This window comes from Aythya marila (assembly GCF_965140915.1).
Source record: "Aythya marila genome assembly, chromosome: 4".
Taxonomy (NCBI): Eukaryota; Metazoa; Chordata; class Aves; order Anseriformes; family Anatidae; genus Aythya; species Aythya marila.
Genome location: NC_139045.1, coordinates 76,689,143 through 76,713,818, shown reverse-complemented (window position 1 = coordinate 76,713,818; position 24,676 = coordinate 76,689,143). Strand labels below are relative to the sequence as shown.

At 72.9% G+C, this 24,676-nt stretch overlaps 4 protein-coding genes across 9 annotated transcripts; 3 read left to right on the top strand and 1 right to left on the bottom strand.

The window, feature by feature from the left end:
* Positions 1-554: 554 nt before the first annotated feature.
* LBX2 (ladybird homeobox 2) lies at positions 555-4,738 on the top strand. The gene is made up of 2 exons (XM_082758549.1): positions 555-1,160; positions 4,106-4,738. Exons 1-2 carry the CDS (start codon positions 830-832, stop codon positions 4,501-4,503), a joined length of 729 nt encoding a protein of 242 aa, XP_082614675.1. The 5' UTR covers positions 555-829; the 3' UTR covers positions 4,504-4,738.
* Positions 4,739-9,671: 4,933 nt separating this feature from the next.
* On the bottom strand, positions 9,672-16,302 carry TTC31 (tetratricopeptide repeat domain 31; the record flags this gene model as incomplete). 3 transcript variants are annotated; one of them, XM_082758542.1, is made up of 17 exons in its annotated part: positions 9,672-10,517; positions 10,606-10,708; positions 10,978-11,052; positions 11,252-11,411; positions 11,559-11,640; positions 11,713-11,814; positions 11,925-12,066; positions 12,160-12,250; positions 12,591-12,687; positions 13,394-13,525; positions 13,645-13,794; positions 14,001-14,069; positions 14,289-14,372; positions 14,831-15,066; positions 15,480-15,540; positions 15,634-15,701; positions 15,843-16,302. In XM_082758542.1, 17 exons carry the CDS (start codon positions 16,300-16,302, stop codon positions 10,434-10,436), a joined length of 2,196 nt encoding a protein of 731 aa, XP_082614668.1. In that variant the 3' UTR covers positions 9,672-10,433. The 3 variants fall into 3 exon arrangements, with proteins under 3 accessions (XP_082614668.1, XP_082614669.1, XP_082614670.1); XM_082758543.1 differs by having other exon boundaries at positions 11,559-11,637; XM_082758544.1 differs by having other exon boundaries at positions 14,831-15,044; positions 15,843-16,168.
* CCDC142 (coiled-coil domain containing 142) lies at positions 16,264-20,810 on the top strand. 4 transcript variants are annotated; one of them, XM_082758541.1, is made up of 10 exons: positions 16,264-16,392; positions 16,818-16,944; positions 17,053-18,522; positions 18,595-18,750; positions 18,879-19,036; positions 19,135-19,293; positions 19,470-19,584; positions 19,660-19,837; positions 19,918-20,122; positions 20,513-20,810. In XM_082758541.1, exons 1-10 carry the CDS (start codon positions 16,357-16,359, stop codon positions 20,774-20,776), a joined length of 2,868 nt encoding a protein of 955 aa, XP_082614667.1. In that variant the 5' UTR covers positions 16,264-16,356; the 3' UTR covers positions 20,777-20,810. The 4 variants fall into 4 exon arrangements, with proteins under 4 accessions (XP_082614667.1, XP_082614666.1, XP_082614664.1 ...); XM_082758540.1 differs by having other exon boundaries at positions 16,818-18,522; positions 19,930-20,122; XM_082758538.1 differs by having other exon boundaries at positions 16,818-18,522.
* Positions 20,811-21,256: 446 nt separating this feature from the next.
* Positions 21,257-24,651, top strand: LOC309877283 (programmed cell death protein 4-like). Its single transcript, XM_082758548.1, has 11 exons — positions 21,257-21,436; positions 21,549-21,819; positions 22,246-22,343; positions 22,445-22,558; positions 22,836-23,057; positions 23,218-23,315; positions 23,378-23,492; positions 23,818-23,925; positions 23,994-24,104; positions 24,192-24,331; positions 24,451-24,651. Exons 1-11 carry the CDS (start codon positions 21,380-21,382, stop codon positions 24,500-24,502), a joined length of 1,386 nt encoding a protein of 461 aa, XP_082614674.1. The 5' UTR covers positions 21,257-21,379; the 3' UTR covers positions 24,503-24,651.
* The last annotated feature ends 25 nt before the right edge of the window (positions 24,652-24,676 follow it).

The window sequence follows — 24,676 nt, the reverse complement described above, 5'->3', positions numbered from 1 at the left end:
GTCCCGCCTGGGAAACCGGTCCCGGTGCCGGCGGCGGGGCTCACCTGCGTGTGCGGGCGTCCCTGGGCCTTTACGAGCGGACGGGATCACGGAGCTATTTGTACCGGGGGGTTTACGGCCGGGCCGCGCTCTGAAACCCAAAACCCGCCCGAAGCGGCCTAATCACTCCCAGACGCGGCGGCCCCTGCGCTTTTATGGGGCGTTTTAGAGCAGGGGAGCTAATAAATTTCTGCGACGGCAAAAGCCCCGCCGGGTCGGGCGGGGGGGCTCGGCGGGGGGTTAGCGGGCCGCCCCCGAGGAGCTCTTAAAACCGGGCGCGGCGGCGCGGTGCTGCGCCCCGGCTGCCTCCCGTTCCAGCCACACCGGCCCGGGAGTGGAGCCCCCCCCCGCCCCGCGGGGCCGGAGCGGCGGGGACCCCCCCGGCCCCCCCCGGCCCCCTCCGCTCCCCTCCGCTCCGCTCCCCCGCTCCCGGCTCCCGCCCCCGCGGCTCCTCCTCCTCCCGGTGCCCCGTTATCCGCCCCGGCCCCGCGCCTTTAAGGCTGCGGCACCGGGGCCGCGGGGGGGAGCGGCGGCGGGCGCGGAGCTCGCCCTGCCCGCCGAGCGGCTCCCGGCGCCGGGAGGCCGAGCGCTCCGCCGCCGCCGGGCCCCCGCCGAGGGGGCGGGCTGCGCCCGCCGGGTTTAAGTGCGGCCGCGGCCGGCGCGGAGCCGCTTCATGCGCGGGCGGGGCGGCCGGGACAGCGGCTCCGAGGGGGGATCCGCCGCCGCGGCCCCGGCAGCATGAGGCGGGCGCGCCGCTGAGCCGGCCCCGGTGCAGGACCGGGGACGCGCCATGACCTCGGCGCGGGAGGCGGCCGGTTCCCCCCCGCTGCCCGCCGCGGGCGAGGAGCGCCGCCGGGGCGCCCTGGACCAGCTGCCGCCGCCCGCCAACTCCAACAAGCCGCTGACCCCCTTCGGCATCGAGGACATCCTCAGCAGGCCCTCGGGCCGCAGGGCCCCCCCCGGGCACGGCGCGCCCCCGGCCCGGCTCCCGGACAAGGCGGCGGGGCCCGGCGCGCCCCGCAACGGCGTGTGCGCCCCGTCCTCGCCGCTCTGCGCGCTGGAGGAGCTCGCCAGCAAAACTTTCAAGGGGCTGGAGCTGAACGTGCTGCAGGCGGCGGAAGGTACCGGGGCGCCTCGGGGCCGGGCCGTGGGCGCGGGGCCGGGGCCGGGAGCGGGGCCGGCCGGGGAGGCGGCCCGGGGCCGGCGGGGGCCCGGAGGGAGCGGGGCAGGTGCTTGTCCGGCGGCCGGGCCGGGCCGGGCGCGGAGGGGACGGCGGGTGGCGGACTCGGTCCCGCGGCGGGCCGGGCCTGGGCCGCCTCCGGGGTCCCTCCTCGCCTCCCGCCCGGCGCGGCGCGGCCCGGCGGCTCCGGTAAGTTTGGTTCACGTCCGCACCGGGAGAGCGGGGCCGCGACGCCGGACAGAGCCCGGACGACGGCGGCGGCCCGGGAGGGCCCGGAGCGTGCCCACAGCGAGGACCGGGCGCGGCGTTACCGCTCCGCGGAGCCGCGGCCCGGAGGGAGGCAGAGGCCGGGGCCGGCCCGGGGGGCCCAGCGAACCCCCGCCGTGCGCACCGGCCGAGCCGCGCCGCGGGAGCTCCGCCGCGGCCCCGGGACGGGCGAGGTCAGAGCCCGGTACCGGGCCCTCGGCGCCCGGCGTCAGCGGGAGAGCGAGCTCCGCAAAATGCTGAGGCGGGCGGGAGAGCCGGGCCCCGGCGCCTTTACCGGGAGCCGCACATAACGAGCCGGGTACCGGGCCGGACCGCGCCGCAGAGAGCACGAGATCGGTCCCGCCGGCGGCCCCAGCCCTAAAACGGAGGCAGCGGCCCCGCGGAGGGTGTGGATCCGTTACCGAGCGCTCGGGCAGACCGGCCGCCGCCGGCTCGCTCCCGTCGGTAACGAAAACCTTTAACGAAAACCCGCGCCGGGCCGCGGCTTTTCCGCCCCCCGGAGCGGGGCTGGGTCCCTCGCCGCGTTCCGAGCGGACACGCCGGCCCCGGCCGCGATCCTCGTTTGTAGCGCAGAAATCCCGTTTGCGCGGACTCCCGGCCCCGGCGGCCGCTCGCACCCGGTACCGGCAGAGGCGGCCCCGCGGGGCTGGAAATGGCCGCGCGGCTCCCGGCTGGGAACGGGCCCCGCGGGCGGCGGCAGCCCGGCCGCTCAGCCACGTCGCCGGCGGGGCCCGGCCCGGCCGCGGCTCCTCCGAACGCCCCGGGCGGCCCCGGGCTCCCGGCAGCGGCAGCCGCCGTGTGCGCGGCCCGGCAGCCCCGGTCCGACACAGGCCGTTACGGGGCGGACACCGGCGGGCAGAACGCGGCTCTCGGAGCTGACGAAAAGAAACGCCGGGGACGGGCAGAGCGGGCTCCCGTGATTAACGGGGAAAACAAAAACGTACCCGGAAGGACACACGGACAAAAACGGGACAGCTCGGGGCTCCGTAATTATCGAAAAAATAAAAGCCCTTACCCGGACGGACACACGGACAGAACCCGGGCAGCGCGTGGTTCCCAAATTAACGAAAAAAGCCTTTATCCGGACGGACACACGGACACGGACGTGCAGATCGGAGTTCTCGTAATTAACAACGAAATCCTCACCCGGATGGGCAGAGCGGGGTTCCTGTAATTATTGAAAAAAGAAAAAAAAAAAAAAAGAAAAAGAAAGAAACGTTACCCAGACAGACACCCGGACACGGACGGGCAGATCGCGACTCCCGTAATTATCGAAAAAACCCTTACCCGGATAGACACACGGACAGAACCGGCACAGCTCGGGACTCCCGTAATTAACATAATTAACGAATGAGCCCGCTGCACGGACGGACACACGGGCAGAAAATTGGGACAGCCCGGGGCTCCCGCACTTAGCGAACGAGCGTGCCGAACGGACGGACACACGGACGGAGCCGCCGCCGACCGGCGCCTCGCAGAGACCGCGCCGGGCCGGGCAGCCCCGTTACGGGCGGACGGGGCCGCGGCGGGGCCGGGGCCGGCGGCGACCGCTCAGCGGGAGGAGAACCGAGAGCGGCCCGGGCCGCGGCCCCGCGGGCTACGGCGAAGCGTTAACGGGAGCCTCACGGGGCGAGCCGCCGCCGAGCCGGGCCTCGGGAGCCGCGCTACGGAGCGCGGCGGGTCGGTGCCGCCGGCGGCCGAAAGGCTTCAACGGCCGCGCGGAGCCGGGAGCGGGACGGCGCCGCTGGTGGGAAGCCGTTACCGAGCGTGGAGCAGACCGGCAGCGGCCGGACACGGATCCGCGCATTTCGCAGAAGCTCTTTACCGGGGGCAGCCGCTGAGCGCGGTCTGTCGGGGCCTCGGGAGCTTCGGCGCGGCCGGAACCGACTCACACCGCAGACCGGCCGCGGGGCACCGGGCTGCCGGTAACCGGAACGCTCTGAGGGCGGTCCCCGGGCCGGGCCCGCCGGGAGCGGGTGCTAATAAAGCCGCTGAAGCGAAAGGACAGCCGGCAGCGCGGGCCGGTCGGGGGCGAGCCCGGCCCGGCCGCGGCGCGGTGCGAGCCCTGCGGCAGCGCTCCGGGACGCACGATCCGGGGCGAGCCGCCGGCGAGGAGAGACCGGACCGGAGCCCCGGAACGCTCCGCCGGGCCGGGACAGGAGGGAACGGAGCGGCTGCGGGGCCGCGGGACACGGGTGGGCTCGGCCCGGCGCGGCGAGGAGCCGGCAGGCGGCGGCTCGGCCCGGGTCGGGGCCGCTGTGGAGCGGCGGGGGAAGCGGGCGGAGCGGGCCGGGAGCGGGGGGCGGCTCTGGGCCCCGGGAACCCGCGGCTGGGCACTGGGCTCCGTGCGGAGCCACGGGCAGGGCCGCGACCGGCACCGGGCACGGCACGGCACGGGGCTCGGCTCGGCACGGCTCGTTTCGGCTCGCTTTGCACGGCTGAGCAAAACTCAGCGCGGCCCCGTCGGGCACCTCTCGGCACGGCTCGGGTCGGTTGGGCACGGCTCGGTTGGGCACGGCTCGGCGTTTCTCGGCCGGGAAGGGGCCGGGGGGCGGCGGGCCGGGGGTGGGGGGTTGCACCGAGGCCGGGGGCAGCCGCGCTGACGCCGTGTCCCCGCAGGTCGGGAGCCGCTGGGCGCCTTCGGGCACCGCCCGGCCTCCAAGAAGCGGCGCAAGTCGCGGACGGCGTTCACCAACCAGCAGATCTACGAGCTGGAGAAGCGCTTCCTCTACCAGAAGTACCTCTCCCCGGCCGACCGCGACCAGCTGGCGCAGCGGCTGGCGCTGAGCACGGCTCAGGTCATCACCTGGTTCCAGAACCGCCGCGCCAAGCTCAAGCGCGACCTGGAGGAGATGCGCGCCGACGTGGCCTCGCTGCAGGCGCTGCCCCCCGCCGCCCTCGAGCAGCTGGCGGCGCTCCCCGAGCCCCCCCGCGCCCCCGCCGCCGCCCCCGCCGCCGGCCCCGAGCCGCCGCCCGCCGCCGAGCTCTCGGAGGAGGAGATCGACGTCGGGGACTGAGGCGGCGGGGCCGGGCCGGCACCGGGAACTGACCGCGGGCCGCCGCCGGAACGGGGCGGCCGCGCTGCCCCCGCCCCCGCGCCGGGGGCTTTGGTGCAATTTCTCTTTTTTGTCTTTGTTCTTTTTTTTTTTTTTTAATTTTATTTTCTATCGTGTCTGTCCCGTCGGTCCGTCCGCGAGGCCCGGGCCGCCCCGCGTGTATATATTTTGAATAAAGGAGACACCTTATTAACGAGGAGCGGGGGGGCTGGCTGGGCGCGGCGGGCTGTGCACGAGCAAACGGACGGACAGACGGACGGACACCCAAGCACCCGCACCCCCCGCTGAAGCCCGAGCTGGGCACGCTGGGCACAAGCATGGGGTTCTCAGCCCGGGGGAGTCCCGGGGCGGGCGGGGGCGAGGCGGGGCGCGGAGCCGCGGTCCCTGAGCCCCCCGGCTCCCTGCTCAGCCCCGCGCCGGCACCGCCGCCGGGCCCCAGCCCCGCGCCCAGAGTGCTGGGACCCCCCCGGCAAGGCTGCAGCGGGGACGCGCTCGGGGCGCCGCCACCCGCAGCCGGGGCAGGGAGCAGCGGGGGGGCGAGCAGCGGGCCCCAAACAGCACCCCCGGCTGTGTGTCCGTGTGTCCGCGGGTGTGTGCTTGTGTGTCCGTGTCCGCGTTTCCGCGTGTCCCTGTCCGTGCCTTTGTCTGTGTCTGTGTCTCTGTTGGTGTAGCCGTGTCTGTGTGTGTGTCTGTACGTGTCTGTGTGTTCCTACGTGTGCGTGTTCCCGTGTCCGTGTGTGTCTGTGTGTGTCTGTGTGTGTCTGTGTGTGTCTGTGTGTCTGTGTGTGTCTGTACATGTGTGTGTTTTCGCACTCGTGTCCGTGTGTCCGTGTGTCTGTGCCCGTGTCCGTGCCCCCACCGCCCAGGCAGGGGCAGGCAGGGGCGCCCCCCGGTACCCGGACACCTGCTCCGAGTCGTTGGGCTCCACGCCGCCGCCCTTGACGTCATGCTCCGGTGACGTCACCGCGCGGGGGCGATGACGTCACTCCCCGAGGAGGCTCAGGGCGAGCGGGGGGTGTCCGAGCGGCAGCGAAGCGCTGCTCCGTGCCGGGGGCCCGGCCCCGCACCCCCCCCGTCCGTTCCCACCGAGCAGGGGCGGCCGCGGGGAGGTGACAGGCAGCTGCCGGCCCCGTGCCCTTGCCGGCGGTCCCCGGAGCCCCCTGTCATCGCCGCTCCGTGTGAGCCCCCCCGGGCTCCATATGAGCCCTCGCTGATCTAATTACGCCGGTGCAAACTTCCGAACGGAGACCCGCTTCTTCCATTATTTACTCCATTTTTAATTGCATTGTCCTTCCCTTCCCCCAGCGCTGCAGCAGCGCCGGCCGAGGGGGAGGGGGAGAAATGAGATTTAGCCCTGAAAGTGCCTTTGAGCGGTCCCCCCCCCGGGAATTGCTTTTAATTTGACAGGTAGGAGGCCTGGGGAAGGCGGGCTCGGGGCGTGCGCGGGGCCGCGGCCACGATCCCGCCGGGGTCGGGAGGGGCGCGCCCTGCCCGGGGACCCCGGCCCGGCCGTGCCGAAGCCCCCGGCTGCGGGCGTACCTTGGGGGGGGGGAACGCGCGAGGGGCGGGGGTGGTCGGGGGCTCTCCTTGTGCTGCTTTTCCCCTTGGCTGCGGGCAGCCCCGGACAGGGCTCTGGAGGAGAGGGGGCAGAAGACAAGCGGTGGGGGTAAGGACCCCCAGGGGGTCCCGCCCTGCCTCCCTCCTCCCTCTCCTCACTGCTTGCAGACTCCGGGGGCTGCCTGGCCTCGGGAGCCCCCAGCCCGGCACCCACCCGGCTGCCCCGGTGCTGCTCCGGGGCCGACTCCTTCCCCCCAGCTCTGCACGGGCCCCCAGAGGCCCAGAGACTTGAGGGGGGGGGGGTGTACACCCCGCGGGGAGGGGTTGTACACACAGCAATGGGGTTTACACACACAGCAGGGAGAGTTTGCACACACACAGATGGGGCTTACACACAGCAATGGGGTTTGCACACACAGCAATGGGGTTGCACACACAGCAGTGCGGTTTGCACACATCGCAGGAAGAGTTTGCAGACACACAGATGGGGTTTGCACACACAGCAATGGGGTTTGCACACCTTGCAGGGGGGGACTGCACACACAGCAATAGGGTCACACACACAGCAGAGGGATTTGCACACACAGCAATGGGGTTGCACACACAGCAGTGGGATTTGCACACACAGCTATGGGGTTGCACACACAGCAGTGGGGTTTGTACACAGCAGTGGGATTTGCACACACAGCTATGGGGTTGCACACACAGCAGTGGGGTTGCGCACACAGCAGTGGGGTTGCACACCCCCGCGGGATCCCAGGACTCTCACACTGCCCCGTGGTGCCCGCAGCCATGGCCCCACAGGGCTGGGGCAAGGCTCCGGGCTGCTGCTGCCGCCAACGCCTCATTCACTTGAGGGACGACCAAAAAGCGGCGGTTTGTCCCCAGCCCCAGAGCCAGGAGCCCTGCACTCACCCCACGAGCCCCCAGCAGCCGCAGCCAGGAGCCAGGAGCGAGATAACGAAGCGCCTCTGCGGTCCCACAGCCCCCCGGCCCCTCCGCCACCCCCCTCCCGGCAGGCTGCCACGCCGGCGATGTCCCCGGTCCCCACGATAGAGCCGGGCACGGGGCCGCACGCCCGGGGCCGGGGGCTCCAGTCCCGCAGTCCCGCCGGCCCCAGAGCCTCCCCGAGCGCCGCCGGGACCCCACATCCTCGGCCCCAGCCCTCCCCCTGAACCCCACGGGCTGGGGGGGGCAGCGTGGGGCAGGGACGGGGGAGGAGGAGGGGGCTCAGGCCCCCGCGTTTTGGCCCCGTCCCCGCAGCGAGAGCCGGTGCCAGCACCTCCCGCTCCTCCGTCCGCGGTGCCCGGCGGCTTTGGTGCCCCCGCCGCGGCCCCAGCCTGCCCGAGCCCCCCCGGGCTCAGCCCCCCCGCCGCCGCCCGTCCCGTCCCGTCCCTTCCCGCGGGCTCCGCTCCGGGACGTGCCGCAGGCGCCGGGCGCGCCGCCATCGGCAGCCGCTTCCCCGGGCCCCCCGCCCGCAGCGGCACCGCGCGGGGGCAGCCGGCCGCGGGCTCGGGCACTGGCAGCAGCTGCGGCCCCCCCGGTGTGCGCGCTGGGGGGGCTGCGGGAGGCAGCGGGGCTGCGGGGGGAGCGGGGCTGCGGGGCTGCGCGGCGCCGCACGAAGCGGGGTCCCCCCGCGTCCCCCAAGCGCGCGGGCGCTGAGCACCCCGGGGGGGTCCCCGGCTGCGGGACCCGGCCCGCGGTCCCGGGAGGCTCTGCCCGGAGCCGGGCCTCGGGCACGCTCCAGCCGCGCTCGCCCCCGGGTGCTCCGCGCCCGTCACCGTGGCGCTGGGGCAGCTCCGTGCCCGTGCCGCCGGCGGGGGCACCGCCAGGCCCGGCCCCGCGCTCCGCTCCTCCCCGCGCACTCTCGTCTTTTTCCTCTTCCAATTTTCTGGATGATTAACTCTGCTGCTGTTTCCTGACAACCTCTGCTGTTGGTATTAATTTCTTTTAACTAGTGATTAATTACTCGCTGTCTCCCGTGCTCCTTCTCCCCGCCGCCCATTTGCATATTAATCAAATCCTACTTGATGGCCTGCCTGCTGCCTTCCTGCCACGGCCCCTGCGACTCCCATCACCTGCAAATGACATTACAGGGGCTGCTCTCCTAACAGCGGGGCCAGGGGCCCACAGCAAACACAGCGTGACACCGCACCGGGGGCAGCGGGACCCCCCCGACCCTGCCCCTCACCAGGACCCCTGCTGATGGGAAGCCCGGGCACCGGGAGGCCCCAGCTGGGCGGTGGGAGGCACTGGGGGCTGCCTGGGGGCTGCCTGGGCGCTGCCCCCACCTCACCCCAGGTGCTCAGAGCACCTCCCCATGCCCCTGGGACCCCCTGGCTCTTCTCCGTGCCCAGAGGTTCCCAGGGTTGGGGGCCCAGTACAGCTGGGCTGAGCAGTGTCCCCATCACTGGTGTATTTGGGACATGTGGCCGAGGCTCTAAGGGACACGATTTAGTGACGGGCCATGCTGAGTCAAGTTGGTGGTTGGACTCGGTTGAAGCTCATTTCCAGCCCAGGTGGATTCCATGAATTGGTGACTCCGCACTGCAGGGAGCAGCCTGGGCACGGAGCTGCCCTGTCCCTGCTGTGACAGCGCTGTGTCCCCATGGCACCACCACCCCTCCTGCAGGACCCCGCACTGCCTTGGGCAATTGCCCATCCCCTCTGTCCCTGCTGTCCCTTGTCCTGTCCTCCCTGGCCACCACGGTGTCCCCACTCCTCCAGGGAGCACCCACACGGGACCGGGAGTGCCCACGCAGCCCGGCCAGGGGGCAGCTGCAGTGGTGGGGCAGCAAGACTCAGGGAAGCAGAGTGACCAAAGCAGCAGCCCTGTGGGTGCTGGGCCCCAGAGGATGTGGAGCTGTGCACCAGAGCCGCTCACCCCAGCTCGGTGAGCAGTGAAGGGCCCCTCACAACCCCAGTGTGGTGAGCCAGCACCCCGTGGAGAGGGCTGGGTGGGCAGGAGCTGCGGCAGCACCCGGCTGTGAGCCCGCCCGACACTCGCTCCTCTCCCATGCAAAAGCCACCGAGCACAGCTCGCCTCTGTAAATCACATGAAACCCTCAGATGCCTCAAAGGGCAGCTCCATTAGAGATAATCCCGCTAAAAACCCACAGATGTTCGCTGGGAAACCAGCCTCCCTGTGTGCCGCGGGTGCTGCTGCAAAGTGAGCTTTAATGGAGCTCAGCAGCAGCCCCGAACGCTTCAAAGGCCGCGCGCGAGTCCCAGGCCATCAATCGCTGCCAGGGCCTGAAGGGACTGAGAGACAAAACACATCCACCGTGCCCTGCCTGGGAACGCGGCGCCCCCCGCCCCCGTGTTGGGTTTCCCCAGAGTCACACAGGGGGGCTGCGCGGGGGGGCTGCACCGCAGCACGGAGCGAGGCCGTGGCAGGCAACGGGGCAGGAGCTGGGGGGGTGAGGTGTGACAGTGGCAGTGCCCTGGGGGGGGCACAGACCCACAGCCCAGTTGGGGGGGGGGCAGCTTTGCACTGGTGTGAAGGGGGGGGCTGATGGGGTGCCAGGGACAGGCAGCAGGGCAGGAGAAGGAGCGGCACAGGCACACGTCTGGCTCTTGGTTTTATTAAGAAACCCAAAGCAGGTACAAATCCCTGAAGGCAGCATCTGCTGCTGTGGGGCAGGGCCCAGCCCTGCTACGTGCAGGGCCTCTGGGCACAGGGAGCTCCGTGGGCAGCCCCCGGGGCAGCACGGGCCCTGGGCCCCAGAGCCCATTGGGGGGGACAAGCCCCCAAGGCACAGTCATGCTGGGTGGCAGGAGGTAGGGCCCTGGGCTGGGAACAAGCCCAGCACACGGCAGCACCGGGACAGGGGCTGGGGCTGCTGCTGCAGAGGGAGAGAGGGGGTGGGCAAGGCCCCCCCAGCCTGCTGAGGCCCGGGGAAGGCACCCTGCAGGGTGCCCCCGGCTCCTCCCAGGGCTGGGGACCAGCTCCAAGCGCTCAGCGCACAGCCAGGAGCTGCTGCTGCAGGATGGGGGGCACAAAGCGCCAGGCTGGGGCTGAAACCAGAGCAGGGAGCGCCCAAACCCAGCCGTGCTCACTCCTCGGCTCCTGGGGTTAAACATCTCAAGAGGTCACAGCCCCGCGGCCACAGCCCTGCCGGGAGGGGTCCCGCTGGCTCCCCAGGGTGCGAGGCTGGGTGCCGCGGAGCTGGGTGGTGCTGGGGCTGCAGTCCGGTGGGGCCAGCCCCTGGACGGGGTCCCAGTGTACAGGGGGCAGCGTCCCACGACAGGGGGCCTGGCTCTGCTCCCCGTGAGCTGTCGAGGTTTGCTGGCTACAGGAGCCCCCTGGGGAGGGCACCCCCCTCGCAGCAGGCCTAGAGGCGCTGCCAGGGGCTCGGCGTGGCGTGGGAGGGGTGCTTGAGCTGCAGCACCAGCCTGCTTCCCTCCAGGTCAGCGTCCTGGCGAGGGAGAGACATCGGTGCTGCTGCAGCCCCGTTGGGTGCAGGGCCCAGGAGGGGCCGTGGGTCCCCCCAGCCCAGTGCTCACCAGCATTTCCTCGTAGGCTGCCTCTGCCGCTGTCTTCTGCTTGAAGTTGATGAAGGCACAGTGCTTGCCTGGGAGCATCCGGATGGACTGGATCTTCCCAAACCTGCGTGGTGGAGTCTCAGGAGCCTGCCCCACGGACAGCCCGCACCAACGCTCCCCACAGGGAAGGCAAAACACAGCAGGGATGGGGCTGGGATGTGCCAGCGCAGCGCAGGGCTCGCTCCCACAGGGCAGGAGCACGGGGAGCAGGGGCCCAAGTGAGTTGGTCCCACAGGACAGGGCGGGCAGGGGGCTGGCGGGGCACCGTGGGTGCAGGGTCCTGGCCCCGGGATGGTGACACGGAGCAGGGCAGGCGCGGGGAGAAAGGCTCACCGGCTGAAGCAGTCCCGCAGCACCTTCTCGGTGATCCTGGAGGTGATGTTCCCAACCCACAGAGGGTAGCAGTCCCTGCCAAACCGCACCACCATCACCGGCACTGCCTCCCCCCTGCCCACGCCTGGAGGGCTCCCCAGCACCCCAGCTCCGTGGCAGCACCATGCTTCGCCCGGCCCTCCCGCTGCCCCCAGTAAGCACCGGGCACCTTCCCTGGGGTCCCAGGCTGCCGTCCCCGCCAGCCCCATCTCCCTCCCCAGCCCCTTGGCCCTACCTGGCAGGATGATGTGGAGGCAGCTGTTGCTGCTGCTGCTGCTGCTTGGTGCTCGCTGCAGCTGTGGCCCGGGCCCGGCTTTTCGAGTGGCTCCTCGATTTCACCACAGTCACAAAGCCACTCATGTCGGTGTCGCTGCAGCTCCCGTTCACCCACTCCTCTGGTGAGAGGCACCCGGGGCTCAACACACTGAGGGCTGGGGGCCAGCCCAGCCCCTGCAGCCCCCGTTCCCATCCACCTCCACCGCACCCAGGGCCCCCCCACACCATCCCCGAGGCAGAACTGCTGCTGGAGCAGAGCCCCTTACCGGGCAGCGGTGACTCCCCATCTTCCAGCAGGGACAGCACGGGGACGCCCCCGGGGCCATCAGCTGTGTGGGCGCTGCTCTGCTGCGGAGGGGAGAGGGGTCAGGGCCTGTGGGGTGGTGCTGGGGCCAGCAGCATGGCAGGGCTGGGGCTCACCTGCAGCAGCGCCCGGCAGGCCTGCAGCTGGGCGGCCGCGTCAGGGTGGGCCCCATCCAGCCGCAGCAGCTCCTCAAAGGTCCTAACGGCCTCGGCGTAGCGCTGGGGCCAAGCGGGGAGAGGGGCTGAGCTCCTGTCCGCAGGGACACGCTGCCTCTGCCCCCCCTGCAGGGCTCTGCCAAGCACCTGCAGCCCCCTGCCCGCCCCGGTACCTTCAGCCCCCGCAGGGCTTTGCCCTTGCGGAAGAAACCTTTGGGCCAGTTGGGCTGGAGGCTGAGGGACATCTGCGCATCCCTGAGGGCCTCCTCGTATTGCTGGAGCTTCTCGTAGCAGTACGAGCGGTTCCCGAAGAGCCTGGGGGCAGAGCAGGGTCGTGGCTGCAGGCTCTGGGCACGCCAGCTGGGACCTGGAGCTCGGTGTCCCCACAGCGCCCAGCCCCGTGCTCACCGGTGCTCCCTGGGGTTCAGCTTCACGGCCTCGGTGAAGGCCTGCACTGCCTCCTCGTAGTAGCCCTTCTGGGCGGCCTCGTTGCCGTGGCCTGCAGGGAGAGCATCGCCCACTGCCAACCCTCGAGGGAGCCGGGCAGCCCAGTGGGGGGAGCAGAGCGGTGTCCTAGCACGCGGCGGGGACACGTGTGTCTGCTGGGGACGGGCAGGGCCACAGAGGGGAGGTGGCAGCGGCTTCGCCTTCATCCCATCACGTGGGAAAGGTGCCTCGAGACAGCCCGGTGCCACGCAGACCCACAGGCAGTGAGAAGCACGAGGGTGCACACCCAGAGCAACCCTCCTGGGGCAAAGCTGCCCGCAGAGCCTGCACAAAGCAGGGCAGAGCTGCCACGTGCCCACCCTCTGGCTCTCGCTGTCCGGGGAGGCACTGACCTGCAAGAACCAGGCTCTGCTCCACCACGCTTGTGTCCAGGGGCACAGGCTCAGGCACCTGTGGGGCAGCCAAGCACGGCAGCGGGGGCTCAGGTGCCTGTGGGGCAGCCAAGCACAGCAGCAGGGGTGAGGGCTCCTGCCCCAGCACAGGGGCTGAGGCAGACAGCCCAGGAGAGCTGCCTGTCCCCACTGTGCCTCAGCTCGTGGGGCTGGGCAGAGGACAGGGGCACCCACACCCCCACCAGCACAACGCAGCCAGCTCCAAAGAGCTGGGAGAGGCTGAGGAGGAGCTGCCGTGGCTCCCAGCCTACAGCACTGGGGTGGGCACTGTCCCTGCCACCACCCAGGCAGACAGCACAGCCCTGGGACCCATGTGCTGCGCCAGCCCCTTGGTGACTTGGGGGCTCCCTCTGCCCACACAGGGTCCCAGCTCTAATTCAGGAGCTGGGCCAGCCGCAGGCTGTGAAGAGAGGCCAGGGCGAGTCAGTGCCGAGGGTACTTACGGCTCCCACGTGTCCGTTACCAGGTTCCTGCAGCTGCTGTCAGGGTGCTCAGGAGGCCCCAGCCCAAAGGAGCTCTGGACGCCCCCCGAGCACCAGGAATGCCGGTGCCCAGCCCTGGGACCAGCAGCAGCAGCACCGCTGCCCATGGCTGCCCTGGCTCCCCCTCCCTTCCCAGGAACTGCCCAGGGAACTCCCCTGCCCGAGGCCCCTTGTGGGCAGGGGTCCTGCAGAGACGCCCCAGCCCCCCGGCAGCGTGCTCCTGCCTGCACGGCCCCTCTGGGGGAGTGGGACCCAACTCACTGTCTCCTGCGGCCCCTTGTCAGGCTCTACAGCACCGAGTTGGGTCGGTTTCTCCTTCTCAGGCACTTGCAGCTTCACGCCTGCTTTCTGCCGAGCTTTGAAGACAAAGGTGCAGCTCAAATCCAGCTCGTCCTAGAAGATAAGAGGGGTCAGAGCTGTGCAAGGCAGGCAGCAGTCAGGGAGGGCAGCAGGCACCGCGCGGGGCTGACCCCGGCTGGCAGGCAGCACAGCTCACGGCCGCAGCACCTCACCTCTACCGCCTCCACGCTACCACCCTGGTCCCCCGCTCCCTCCTCCGCATCATCCCCGAGGCTCTGAGAGGGGCTGGAGGCTGAGCAGCCCTTCTCCTCCTCAGCACCATCAGCACCGCCGGGAGCAGCGCTGTTCAGAGACGAGGCATTCTGCAGAGAGAGAACGGGAGCAGGAGGGCAGCTGCAGGCAGGGCTGTGCCCCCCGCAGCTCTCGCAGCCCCAGCTCTGCACGTCCCGAGCTCTGTGGGAGCCCTCGGAGGCGCCGCACGGAGGCTGCCAGAGAGCCCAGCACCACGCCCCAGGATGAGCAGGGAATGAGGCTGCCTAGGGGGAGAGAAAGGTGCACAGCCGCTCACCGACTCAGCCTCCTGCTTGCTTTTTTGCTCTTGTTTTAACTTTTCCTGCTTCTTCCTGTCCTTCTGCTTCTGAAGAGCAGAGATAAAGCCACGAGTTGGCAGCAGCCCAAAGCTGCCCAAACCCAGAGCTGACCCGCGGCGCAGCTCTGCCCAGCGTGCTGCAGGCAAGGAGTGTAAGCAAGCTCCAGCCTCCGGGAGACGCCTCCCCCCGGGGCTATCAGCAGGGCTCAGACGGCAGAGACCTTGATCCAGGCAGGCCGTGAGAACCCCAGAGCAGCACACACCCACCTTCTTCTTCAATTTCTTTTTCTCCGCTTTCTTCTTCATTCGCTCCTCCTCTGCCACCAGCTCCTTTGCGTTCTTCTCTGCTTCCTGGGGGCAGGGGGGTGTCAGTGACCAAACGTGAGCCCCCGACACCGCGCCCCAGCCAGGACAGGGCTGGGAGGTGCAGGCAGCGGCGCCTCGGCTGCCCCCACGCTTGTTGGGAGCTGCTGCAGGGCTGACGGGGACACCGTGGAGCTGCAGGGATTCGGGGGGGGGAGCCATGTATTCGGGAGGGGATTGCGGGCAGGAAGCTGCAGCAGCTGCAGCTCACACAGGAGCTAAGACACGGCTCAGCCGCAACAAGCCTGAGCCCAAAGGGGCCATCGGGGCAGCCGGGCAGAGCCGGAGCCAACGCGGGGATCGCAGGAGGGGCTGTGAGAGCTGAGCCTTGCTGCAGCCAGGAGGTGAGGAAGGGACCAGCGGGCACGGCATGGCAGGGACGGGTCACGCTGGCAGTGGGGGCACCTCGGGGAGGAGGAGCAGCGCGTGTGACCGAGGGCACTCACCTCCGCCGTGACCTGGTGCCTCCAGGACGTGTTCAGGCCGTGCACGCCCGGGTTCAGAAAGTTGGGAACGGGGTACACAGGCAGCGGCGCCCCGCGCAGGACGGGGTTGTTGGTGCCGTGGAAGTGGAAGCCGGGGCTGCCGTAGCCCCGGGCGCAGTCCAGCCACTCCTCATCCTCCTCCTCCTCCTCCTCCTCCTCGCTGGACTCCGGCTGGCTGGGGCAGGAGAGGCCCTGGCCTGTGCAGGGCGAGGGGCTGCCCACAGCTCCCCGCGGCCGTGCCCCCCGCAGCCCCGGTATGAGCGGCCCCATCCCGCCTCCCTCTCCTCCCCCCCCCGGCACCGAAGCAGCAGCAAACGGCCCCGCGGGCGGGGGAGCTGCCGGCTGCTGAAGGCCACGCTCCGATAACGATAACGGGAGCGGCGCTGCGGGGGAGAGCCCAGCCCCAGGACGGGACGGGAGGGGAGGGGACGGGACGGGGCGGGTCCTCCCCCGTGCCTGGCGGGGGGTGGCAGCCGCTGCCCGCTCCTCCAGCGCTTCGCCCCGGTGCCGGGCACCGCCGGGACAGACCGGGGGGCGGCAGAGCCCCGGGACGCTCCCAGCCCCCCCCCACCCCCGGGGTCCCAGGGGCCGAGCCCCCCCCCGTCCTCACCTGGCAGCGGCTCCGCGGGGCCTCGTCCCGGCGCCGTGCGGTGCAGCGGGGGGCAGGCAGCCTAAGGGCAGGACGGGAGGTGCCGCGGCCGCCCCGCACACACCGGGGCCGCTGCCCCGGGGCTCCCGGTGCCCCCCCCCCCGCCCTCCCCTACCTGCACCTGCCGCATCCTCCGCTCGGCCTCGGCGGCACCGCGCAGGAAGTGCAGGGGGCACGGGGGCACTGCGGGGGGGGGGGCAGCGCTCAGCCGCCGGCGGAACCGAAACCGAAACGCGGCGGGGACGGGAGGGGGGGGGGGGGCGGACCCGGTCCTGCCCCTCCCCACCCCCGGGACCCCGCCCCGCGCCCCCCCCAGCCCCGTACCGCCGCTCCAGCCGCCGGTACCGAGCACGCAGCCCCAGGGGCAGGCGGCGAGGGCGGCCCCGGGCCCCGTCCCGCCCGCGCCCCGCATGGCCCGGCCCGGCCCGGCCCCGCCGCTCCCGCTGCCCGCCGCCGGACCGCGGAAGCTCCCGCTGGGCGCGAGCCGGAAGCGGGGCGCGGGCGGGGCGTGAGGCCGCGGCCGCCATGTCGGGTGAGGGCAGGACGGCGGCCCGCAGGGCTCAAGCGGCAGCTCCCGGCCCCGGGGGGGGAGGGCGGATCTCCGGGGGGTCCCGCGGCTCCGAGCGCTGTCCCCGGGGGTCGCACCGTGGGCGCCGCAGCCCCTCCCGGGACACCGCCGTGCCCCCCCGCAGCCCTGCCGGCAGGCGGGGGCGGGCGCTGTGTGCCGGCTGGCCCTGCCCGCTGCCCTGCCCGGATTAGCGGGGCTCAGGGCCGCTAAGCTCATTTCCTGCCGCCGGCGGCCGCCCGTGCCCGGAGCCGTGCCCGCGCCCGGCCCAGCATGCAGGACGGACGGCCCGGGAGGAGCTGCGGGCAGGTGAGGCCCCGCGGGGACCGGGCGGCCGGGACGGGGCGCGCAGCTCTGCCCATGGCGCCCGGCCCCGCTCCCTGCCGGCTGCGGGGGCGTCAGTTGGGGACCGGCCGGGCGGGCTGGGGGGGGGCGCTGTGGCCGGCGCAGCGGGGCAGGGCCGTGCCGGTGCCGGGCCCGAGCTACCGGGGGGAGGCGGCGCCGTGCTGCGGCCCGGCCCGGCCCTGAGGTCGCGGCCTGGCGGCGGCCCCGGGCCGGCCCCGCTTTCGGCGTCTCCTTGGCAACGCCGCCCGCCCGCGGGGCGTCACGTGGCCCCGCCCCGCGAGGGGGCGTGGCTTCCCGGCTCGGCGGGCACCGATTGGCGGCGGCGGCGGGCGGGGCGGGGCGGGGCGCGCCGGAGGCCCCGCCCCCTGCTGACCGCCCCCCGCCCGCAGCTGCCGCCCGCCGCCCGCCCGGTGCCCGTCCCGGTGCCTCCCCCGCCGGCCCTGCCCGCGCTGCCCCCGCTGCTGCCGCCGCTGCTGCCGCCGCTCGCCGCCCCGCCCCGCCCGCCCGCGGAGCCAGGTGAGCGCCGCCGCCCCGCCTCCTCCCCGCCCCGCGCCCGGCTCGGTGCCGGTGCCGCTCCCGGTGCCAGCCCCGGTCCCGGTCCCGTTCCCGTCCCTGTCCCCGCAGGCGGCGGCCCCCGGGGCGGCCTGTCCCGCTCGCTGCGCAAGGCGGAGGCCATGCTGCGGAGCTGCGTCGGGCCCGGCCTGCGGCGCCTGCTGCCCCCCCCGGCCGGCCCGGCCGCCCCGGACGGGGACGCGGAGGAGCGCCCCGAGGCGCTGCCGGGGCTGGAGCGGAGCCTGGCGGGGCTGGGCCGCGCCCTCCGCGCCTGGGAGGACCCCCGCACCGAGACCTTCCGCGGCCACGTGCGGCACGAGCCCGCCGACGCCTTCTCCTTCCACCCGCTGCACCCGCGCGTGGCCGAGCGCGGCGCCACCCTGCAGGCGCTGCTGCGGCACCGCCACCTCCTGCGCCTGGCCCGCGAGTACTGCCGCCGCCTGCACGCCGCCTCCGCCTTCCTCCGACGGCTGCTGCCGGGGACGGCCCGGCCGCTGCGGGGGCTGTGCGAGGAGCTGCGGGCGCACGCCGGGCACTGGAGCGCGCTGCAGCGGCGGGTGCGCGGCGAGGCCTGGCTGCGGCCGCTGCTGCTGCGAAGGCACGAGGCGGTGGCACACATGCGGCGGGCGCTGGGGCTGCTGGCGCTGCAGGCGGCGCGGCTGCTGGAGGAGCGGGTCGAGGAGGAGCTGCGGGGCATGGCGAGGGTCGGACCCCCGGGTGTCCCCACGGCGGTGGTCGCCGACCTCTTCCAAGGGCTGGAGATCTACAACCGCGTGCTGGGCGACCTGGACCCCGAGCTGGGCTCCGTCCCGGGCTGCGCGGCAAAGGGGCTGCCCCGCGCCTTCCCCCTGCACAGGGTGCTGGCGCTGCTGGCGGCTGAGCGCGGCCGGCTGGCGGCCAAGCGGCTCGGGCAGCTCCTGCAGCATGGGGCAGGGGACACCGCGCTTTGGCCTCCGGCTGGTTGCCCCGTCACAGCGCAGGACGTGGGGCCTTCGGGCCGGGGAGTGCTGCGGAACCTCCCCGAGGAGCTGCGGGCGCTGTGCGTGGAGGACAGGGAGCTCGTTGGCCCGATCCTGGAGGTGCTGGTGGCCTCCACTGACAGCCTCTGGCGCCACGTGCTCAGCGAGGCGGGGAGCCCCGTGCCCCCGTGCACGGCCCCGCGGCCGGGCTCCCCGGGCTGGAAGTCGGTGCGCTGGCTGGACGCGTCCCACGCGGCAGCGGCCGAGGCCCTGTACGCCCGGTACCTCCCCCTCTTCTGGGACGCCACCAGCGCCGCGCTGGGCCTGCGCCTGGAGCTGCTGGACCTCAGGGCAGGATGGACCCCCGGCAGCACGCAGGAGCTGCACCAGGCACTCACCCAGGGTCCCTGCGGAGTGGCCGCCTCCGGGAGACCCCCAGCCCTGCACCGGGGGCTAAGGGTCCTGCAGGGCGTCCCTCAGCGCTGTCCCCCTGCAGCCTGCGTCCCCCCGGAGTGCCAGGAGGAGCTGGAGCGGCTCTGCCTGCGCCTGCTGTGCCAGGGAGTCCTGCGCAGCTGGGAGCGAGGTACGGGGTGCGGGGTGGCCGGGGGGGCCCTGCCCGGGGCCCAGCACCGCTCACCCCGTGTCCCCCTCGCAGACTTCACCCGGGCGCTGGGCTCGGGGCTGTGTGACCGGTGCTCAGCGGTGCCGGGGCCGTCGGGGGGAGCGGCGCAGAGCAGCACCGCCCGGCTCCTGCAGCAGCTCTACCCAGCCCTGGCCTTCGCCCTGCGGCACCTGCCGCCCACACCGGAGGGTGAGTGGCACCTTGTCATGGTCTGGGGACAGGGACAGTCCCTCTGCTGGCCCTGCTGTGCCGAGCTCCTGCTAGGTGCGGTGTCACCGCAGCCACCACAACGTCCCCGCTGCTCTGTCTGCCCCCAGGCAGCCCCCCCGGCTTGCCCTGCCTGCGCCTGCAGCTGCTGGGCCGGTGCCTGGCCACGGTGCAGGCCTCCTGCTCCTGGCTGATGGGCAAGGCCTTCCAGTTCCTGGCGTCCTGGTCCCTGCACCAGTTCCTGCTCGTCACCCAGGGAGACCTGCAGGTGAGGGCAGGGCCAGGGTGAGGGCACAGGGGGCTCAGCCCCACTGCGGGTCTTGGGGGCAGGATTTGGGTCACTCCTCTTCCCTCTGCCACCTGCAGCTGCTGAAGGCTGAGACGGACGCGCTGGTGCTGCTGGTGGGTGCAGCCTTCCCGGAGCCCGGGGACAGCCTCCAGCACCTCGCACCCCACCAGCGGCTCCGGTCCCACCAGGAGCTGTGGCTGTGCCAGCAGATCCGCTCCATGGCTGCCAGCATCCAGGTAGGGCTGAGCACTGCCAGTGGCTCGTGTGCCACTGTCACAGCCCCGGGTGCCAGCAGCCGCCACGCACCGAGCCGTGCAGTGTGTCGGGAGAGGTCCCGCAGCGGGGAGGGAGCGGTTTGGCATGGCAAGGTGCCGGGCTGCACAGCCCCAGCTGCCCTCGCTCTGCTCCCCAGCAATTTGCGGGGGACGTGCTGAGGATGTTCTCCACCGACTGCAAGCGGATGTCGGCTGAGATCTTTGACCAGACCATGCCGCTGGGCAAGCACTGGCGGGTCAGCCTCCGAGCCGGTGGGTGGCAGGCACCCTGACCCCCCCCGCATCCCGTGCAGGGCCGCGGGGCTGACCGGGTCCCCGTCCCCGCAGAGCTGCCCAGCTCCCCCAGCGAGTACGCGGCGGCAGCGGCGCAGACGGTGCTGGGCCAGGTCCTGCAGGGGGCCCAGCTGCTGCCCCGCGACTCCCAGGTGCCCACCCTGGCCCGGGTCACGACGGCCTTCGTGGAGGCTTGGATGGATCACATCCTGGCTCGGAAGATCAAGTTCAGGTGAGGGGGTGGCGGGGCTGTGGCTGGGCAGGGGCAGGGGCTGGGGTCGCCCAGGCTGAGGCGCGGTGCACAGCCTGCAGGGCGCCCTGCAGCTGCAGCAGGACTTCGCGCTGGTGCGGGACCTGGTGCAGTCGGAGCACTACGGGCTGGCGCCCGAGACCCGGCAGTCGCTGCTGTCGCTGCGCGTCTTCCAGCAGATGGACAGCGCCATCCTCTGCCTGCTGCAGCAGCCCAGCGGCAAGGCCTACCTGGCCTCCCACCCCTGGCCCTCCCTGCGCCAGTGCTGTGAGTGGGGACAGGGATGGGATGGGGATGGGGACGGGGACGGGGATGGGATGGGGATGGGGATGGGGATGGGATGGGGATGGGATGGGGACGGGGATGGGGATGGGGACGGGGATGGGGATGGGGATGGGGATGGGATGGGATGGGATGGGGATGGGGATGGGGATGGGGATGGGATGGGGATGGGATGGGGATGGGGATGGGATGGGATGGGATGGGGATGGGGATGGGGATGGGGATGGGATGGGGATGGGAGCCCCCATCACCAGCCTGCAGCTCCCGTGGTGCCTGGCTTGGGCTCCTCACCCCTCCCGGTGTTGGGGAGCTCAGGATGGGGGGCACAGAGCAGGACCCGTCCCTCCTGTGACCCCCTCTCCTCTCCCCATCCAGGCTCCAACAACGGTGCCCGCACGCAGGAGCTGGGCGCGAGCAGCCTGCACAGCCTGGAGACCCTGGAGGCTCCGGGGGCTGCGGCGGGGCCCCCCCCGGCCTCCCCCAGCAGCGAGGCTCCCGGCCGGCCGCGCGCCCCCCCCGAGTCGTACCTGGTGGGCAGCCAGCAGCAGTGGCTGTCGCTGCGGCTGCGCGGGGCCCGGCGCTGGCGTGTGCCCGGCCTGCCCTGCATGGCCAAGAGCCCCGAGGGCTGAGCAGCAATAAAGTGCCCGCGGGGCAGAGCCGGGCTCCGGGCCTCTGTCCCCTTCCCCGTGGGGAGGGTCCCGTGGGAGCGCCCGGGGGGGGCAGCCCCTGCCCTGGCTGTGGGATCCTCCCCGTGCCCGTGGGGGTGTCTGGTGGGGTCACCCGCTGTGTGCTGGGCCCGGTCCCGGTCCCGCTGTGCCCGAGGGGCTCCCCCAAGCCCAGTGCGGCTCTGGCCGTGCTCGCCCGGTGCTGCCCGGGGCCGGTGCGGGGTGCGGGGGGGGTTCCCCAGGAGGGGGTCGGGGTCCGCACCGCGCCGCTGCCCACCCCCGGGATCCCTCCGTGCCCCCGCGTCTCGTCTCTTTCCCCCCCCTCCACCCCCCCTTGGTGCCGCCGTGCCCGGTGCGGGGGTTCCCGGCCCCCCGGTGCTCCCCGCGCCCGGTGCCGCCGGGACTACGGCTCCCATCATGCTGCCGCCGCCGCCGCCCCCGGTCACTTCCTCCGCGCGGCGGGGCGGGGCGGGGTCGGGCCGAGCCCAGCGCCCCTTCCCCGTCCCGGTCCCCGTCCCCATCCCGGTCCCGGTCCCGGTCCCCGTCCCGGTGCCGCCTCGGGCCCGGCCCCGCCGCGATGTCCGCCGCCAGCGCGGCCGAGCTGGGCGCCGCCGACCGCGCCCCCTTCGCCACGGCAAGTACCGGGACCGAGACCGGCACCGGGACCGGGACCGGGACCGGGGCGGGGCGGGGCGGGGGCGCCGGGTCCCGACGGGGCGCGCGGTGACGGTGCCGGTGCTGCGCAGGGCCCGTGCCCGGCGGGCGCCGAGGAGGACGGGGCCGAGGAGCTGCCGGGGGCCGGGGGGGCGCTGCCCTGGGCCCCCCGCGAGAAGCAGCTGCACGAGGCGCGCCTCAAGGCCAAGGCCAAGCGGCGGCTGCGGCGCGCCTCGTCCCGGGACTCGGCCCGAGAGTCGCTGTCCGAGGGCGCCGAGCCCGGCCCCGAGCCCGGCAGCCCCAAGGGCAGGGCCCACGACCGCAAGTCCCGCATGGGCAAGGGCCGCGGGCTGCCCAAGAAAGGTGAGGGGCGGGCTGGGACCCCCGGGGGGCTGGGGACCCCCCGCCACGTCCCCTTGGGGCTGGGGATCCCGCACAGCCCTGTCCCCCCCCGTGGGGCTGGGATTCCCACTCCATTTCCTTCCGGGGCTGGGACCCCCACGCGGCCCTTTCACCCCCCCCAATGAGGCTGGGACCCCCCCCTTCCATTTCCCCCGGGGCTGGGACCCCCGCGCAGCCCTGTCACCCCCCCATGGGGCTGGGACTCCCCCCTGCATCCTCCCTGCCCCACAATGCCCCATCACCTCCCCACGAGCTTTCCCTCTCCTCCCTCCCCACCCCACAAGGGGCAGGGCTCCCTCCCAGCCCCCCCAGCTGGCCCTGCTGGTAGCCCCCCCCCGGGTGGTCTCAGTGCCCCCCTCGGCTGAGCCCTACCTGTGCCCGGTGCAGGCGGTGCCGGGGGCAAGGGCGTGTGGGGTGCCCCCGGCGTGGTGTATGGCTACCAGGAGCCCGATGCCCGCGACCCCAACTACGACGAGGTGGCTCAGGTACAGCCCCGGCCCCCTCCCCGAGCCCCTGCCTGGGGCAGCCCCCACTGCGGGCGGCCGACTGGGACCCCACGGGTAGCCACGTCCGTCCGTCCCCGCAGGGGGACACGGTGTATGCCACCGTGGTGCCCGAGCTGGAGGAGGACGAGCTGGAGAAGAACGTGCAGCCCATGGTGCTGGAGTACTTTGAGCACGGGGACACCAGCGAGGTCATGGTGCGTCGGGGCAGGGGGAGAGGGGACCCTTGGTGAGGGGGATGGGGACAGCTGGTGCGGGGCAGGGTCCCGGGAGGGGAAGGGTCCCTTGGAGCAAGGAGGGGGGTCCCTTGCTGGTGGAAGCCCTTTGGAAGGGGCAGGGTCCCTTGGGGAGGGGACGGGGAGCCTTGGCGATGGGGAGGGGAGATGCAGGGGCCAGGCTGGTGTGGGGAAGGGTTTGAGGAGGGGCAGGGTCTGGGGGGTGTGCGCGGGGTTGGTGTTAACGTGCTGGGCGCAGGCGCTGCTGCGGGGGCTGAACCTGGGCAGCCAGAAGCACGCGGTGCCCTCGCTGGCGGTGGCGCTGGCGCTGGAGGGCAAGGCCAGCCACCGCGAGCTGACGTCCCGCCTGCTGTCCGACCTGGTGGGCCGCGTGGTGAGCCCCGAGGACATCGCCTGGGCCTTCGACAAGATGCTGCAGGACCTGCCCGACCTCATCCTCGACACCCCCGAGGCCCCCCAGGTGTCAGCGGGCGCGGGGACGCGGCCGTGCCGGGGCTGCCGTGAGGGGAGGTGGCTGTGCTGGGGAGGGGGCGGCAGTGCCAGGGGGTGCCGGGGGGAACGCGGCCACGCTGGCAATGCTCGGGTCAGCGGCGGGCCACGCGCTGACACCGTGCCCCCAGATGCTGGGGCAGTTCATCGCCCGGGCGGTGGCCGACCACGCGCTGCCCCTGGACTTCCTGGAGCGCTACAAGGGGCGCGTGGACTGCGAGCACGCCAGGTAAGCGCCGCCCCGGCCCCCGCTGCCCGCCCCGCGCCCGGCCCTCACCCCGTCCTCCGCAGGGCCGCCCTCGACCGCGCCGCCGTCCTGCTGCGCATCAAGCGCGACGTCAACCGGCTGGACAACGTCTGGGGCGTGGGGGGCGGCCAGCGCCCCGTCAAGCACCTGGTCAAGGAGGTCAGCGCGCGGCCGGCCCCGCGGGCATCCCGCACCGCGTCCCCCGGTCCTGCCCGTGCCCCGTCCCTGCGGATGTCCCCGCGCTTCGTCCCCTCAGCCCTGCCCATGCCTCCAGACGTGCCCTGCGTGTCCCCCGCCGCACCCCTCTGGACCTGCACGCCCCCGTGACATCCACTGCTCGTGTCCCCGCGTCTGCTCTGCCACACCAGCAGCACCCCCAGCTGCCTCAGTGCCACCCCCACATCAGGACCCTGTTCCCAGCCATCCCCACACAAAGCCCCTGCTGTGTCCCCACTGTCCCCACCGCAGCCGTCTCTGTCCCCAGATGAACCTGCTGCTGCGGGAGTACCTGCTCTCCGGGGAGGTGTCGGAGGCCGAGCGCTGCCTGCGGGCGCTGGAGGTGCCGCACTTCCACCACGAGCTGGTGTATGAGGTGAGGGGCTGGGGGGGCTGGGGGTGCCAGGGGGGCCCCGCGGCCCTGCTGACGCCCACTGCCCGCAGGCGGTGGTGATGGTGCTGGAGGGCTCTGGGGACGCGCCGGTGACGATGATGGTGACGCTGCTGAAGGTGCTGTGGGAGACGGGGCTGGTGACGCTGGACCAGATGAACCGGGTGAGCGCAGAGACAACCCTCAGGGGGGCCGGGGGGTGCGGGGCGGGGGTCCCAGGGCTGACACCTGCAGTGTGCCCCCGACCCCAGGGCTTCCAGCGGGTGTACGCGGAGCTGGGGGACATCAGCCTGGACGTGCCCCTGGCCCACGGGCTCCTGGAGCGGCTGGTGGAGCTCTGCTTCCAGCGCGGCATCATCACCAGGGCGCTGCGCGACGCCTGCCCCGCCAGGTACGGGGACACGGCGGGGTGGGGGGCGGCGGGGCCTTCATCCCCTCACCCCCTCCTCATCCCCTCACCCCCTCCTCATCCCCTCACCCCCTCCTCATCCTCCTCCTCCTCCTCTGCAGGGGACGGAAGCGCTTCGTCAGCGAGGGCGACGGGGGCCAGGTCAAGCAGTGAGCGCCGGGCACGACCCCCCCGGGCACCGAGGGCCCCCCCCGCGGCTGCCCCGGGAACGGACCCGGACCCGGACCCGGACCCCGCCGCGGAGCCGGGGCCGCCGGTGCGGGCGGGGCGGGCGCGGGCACAATAAAAGCGGCTTCCAGGGACGAGCGCGTCTGCGTCTGAGGATCC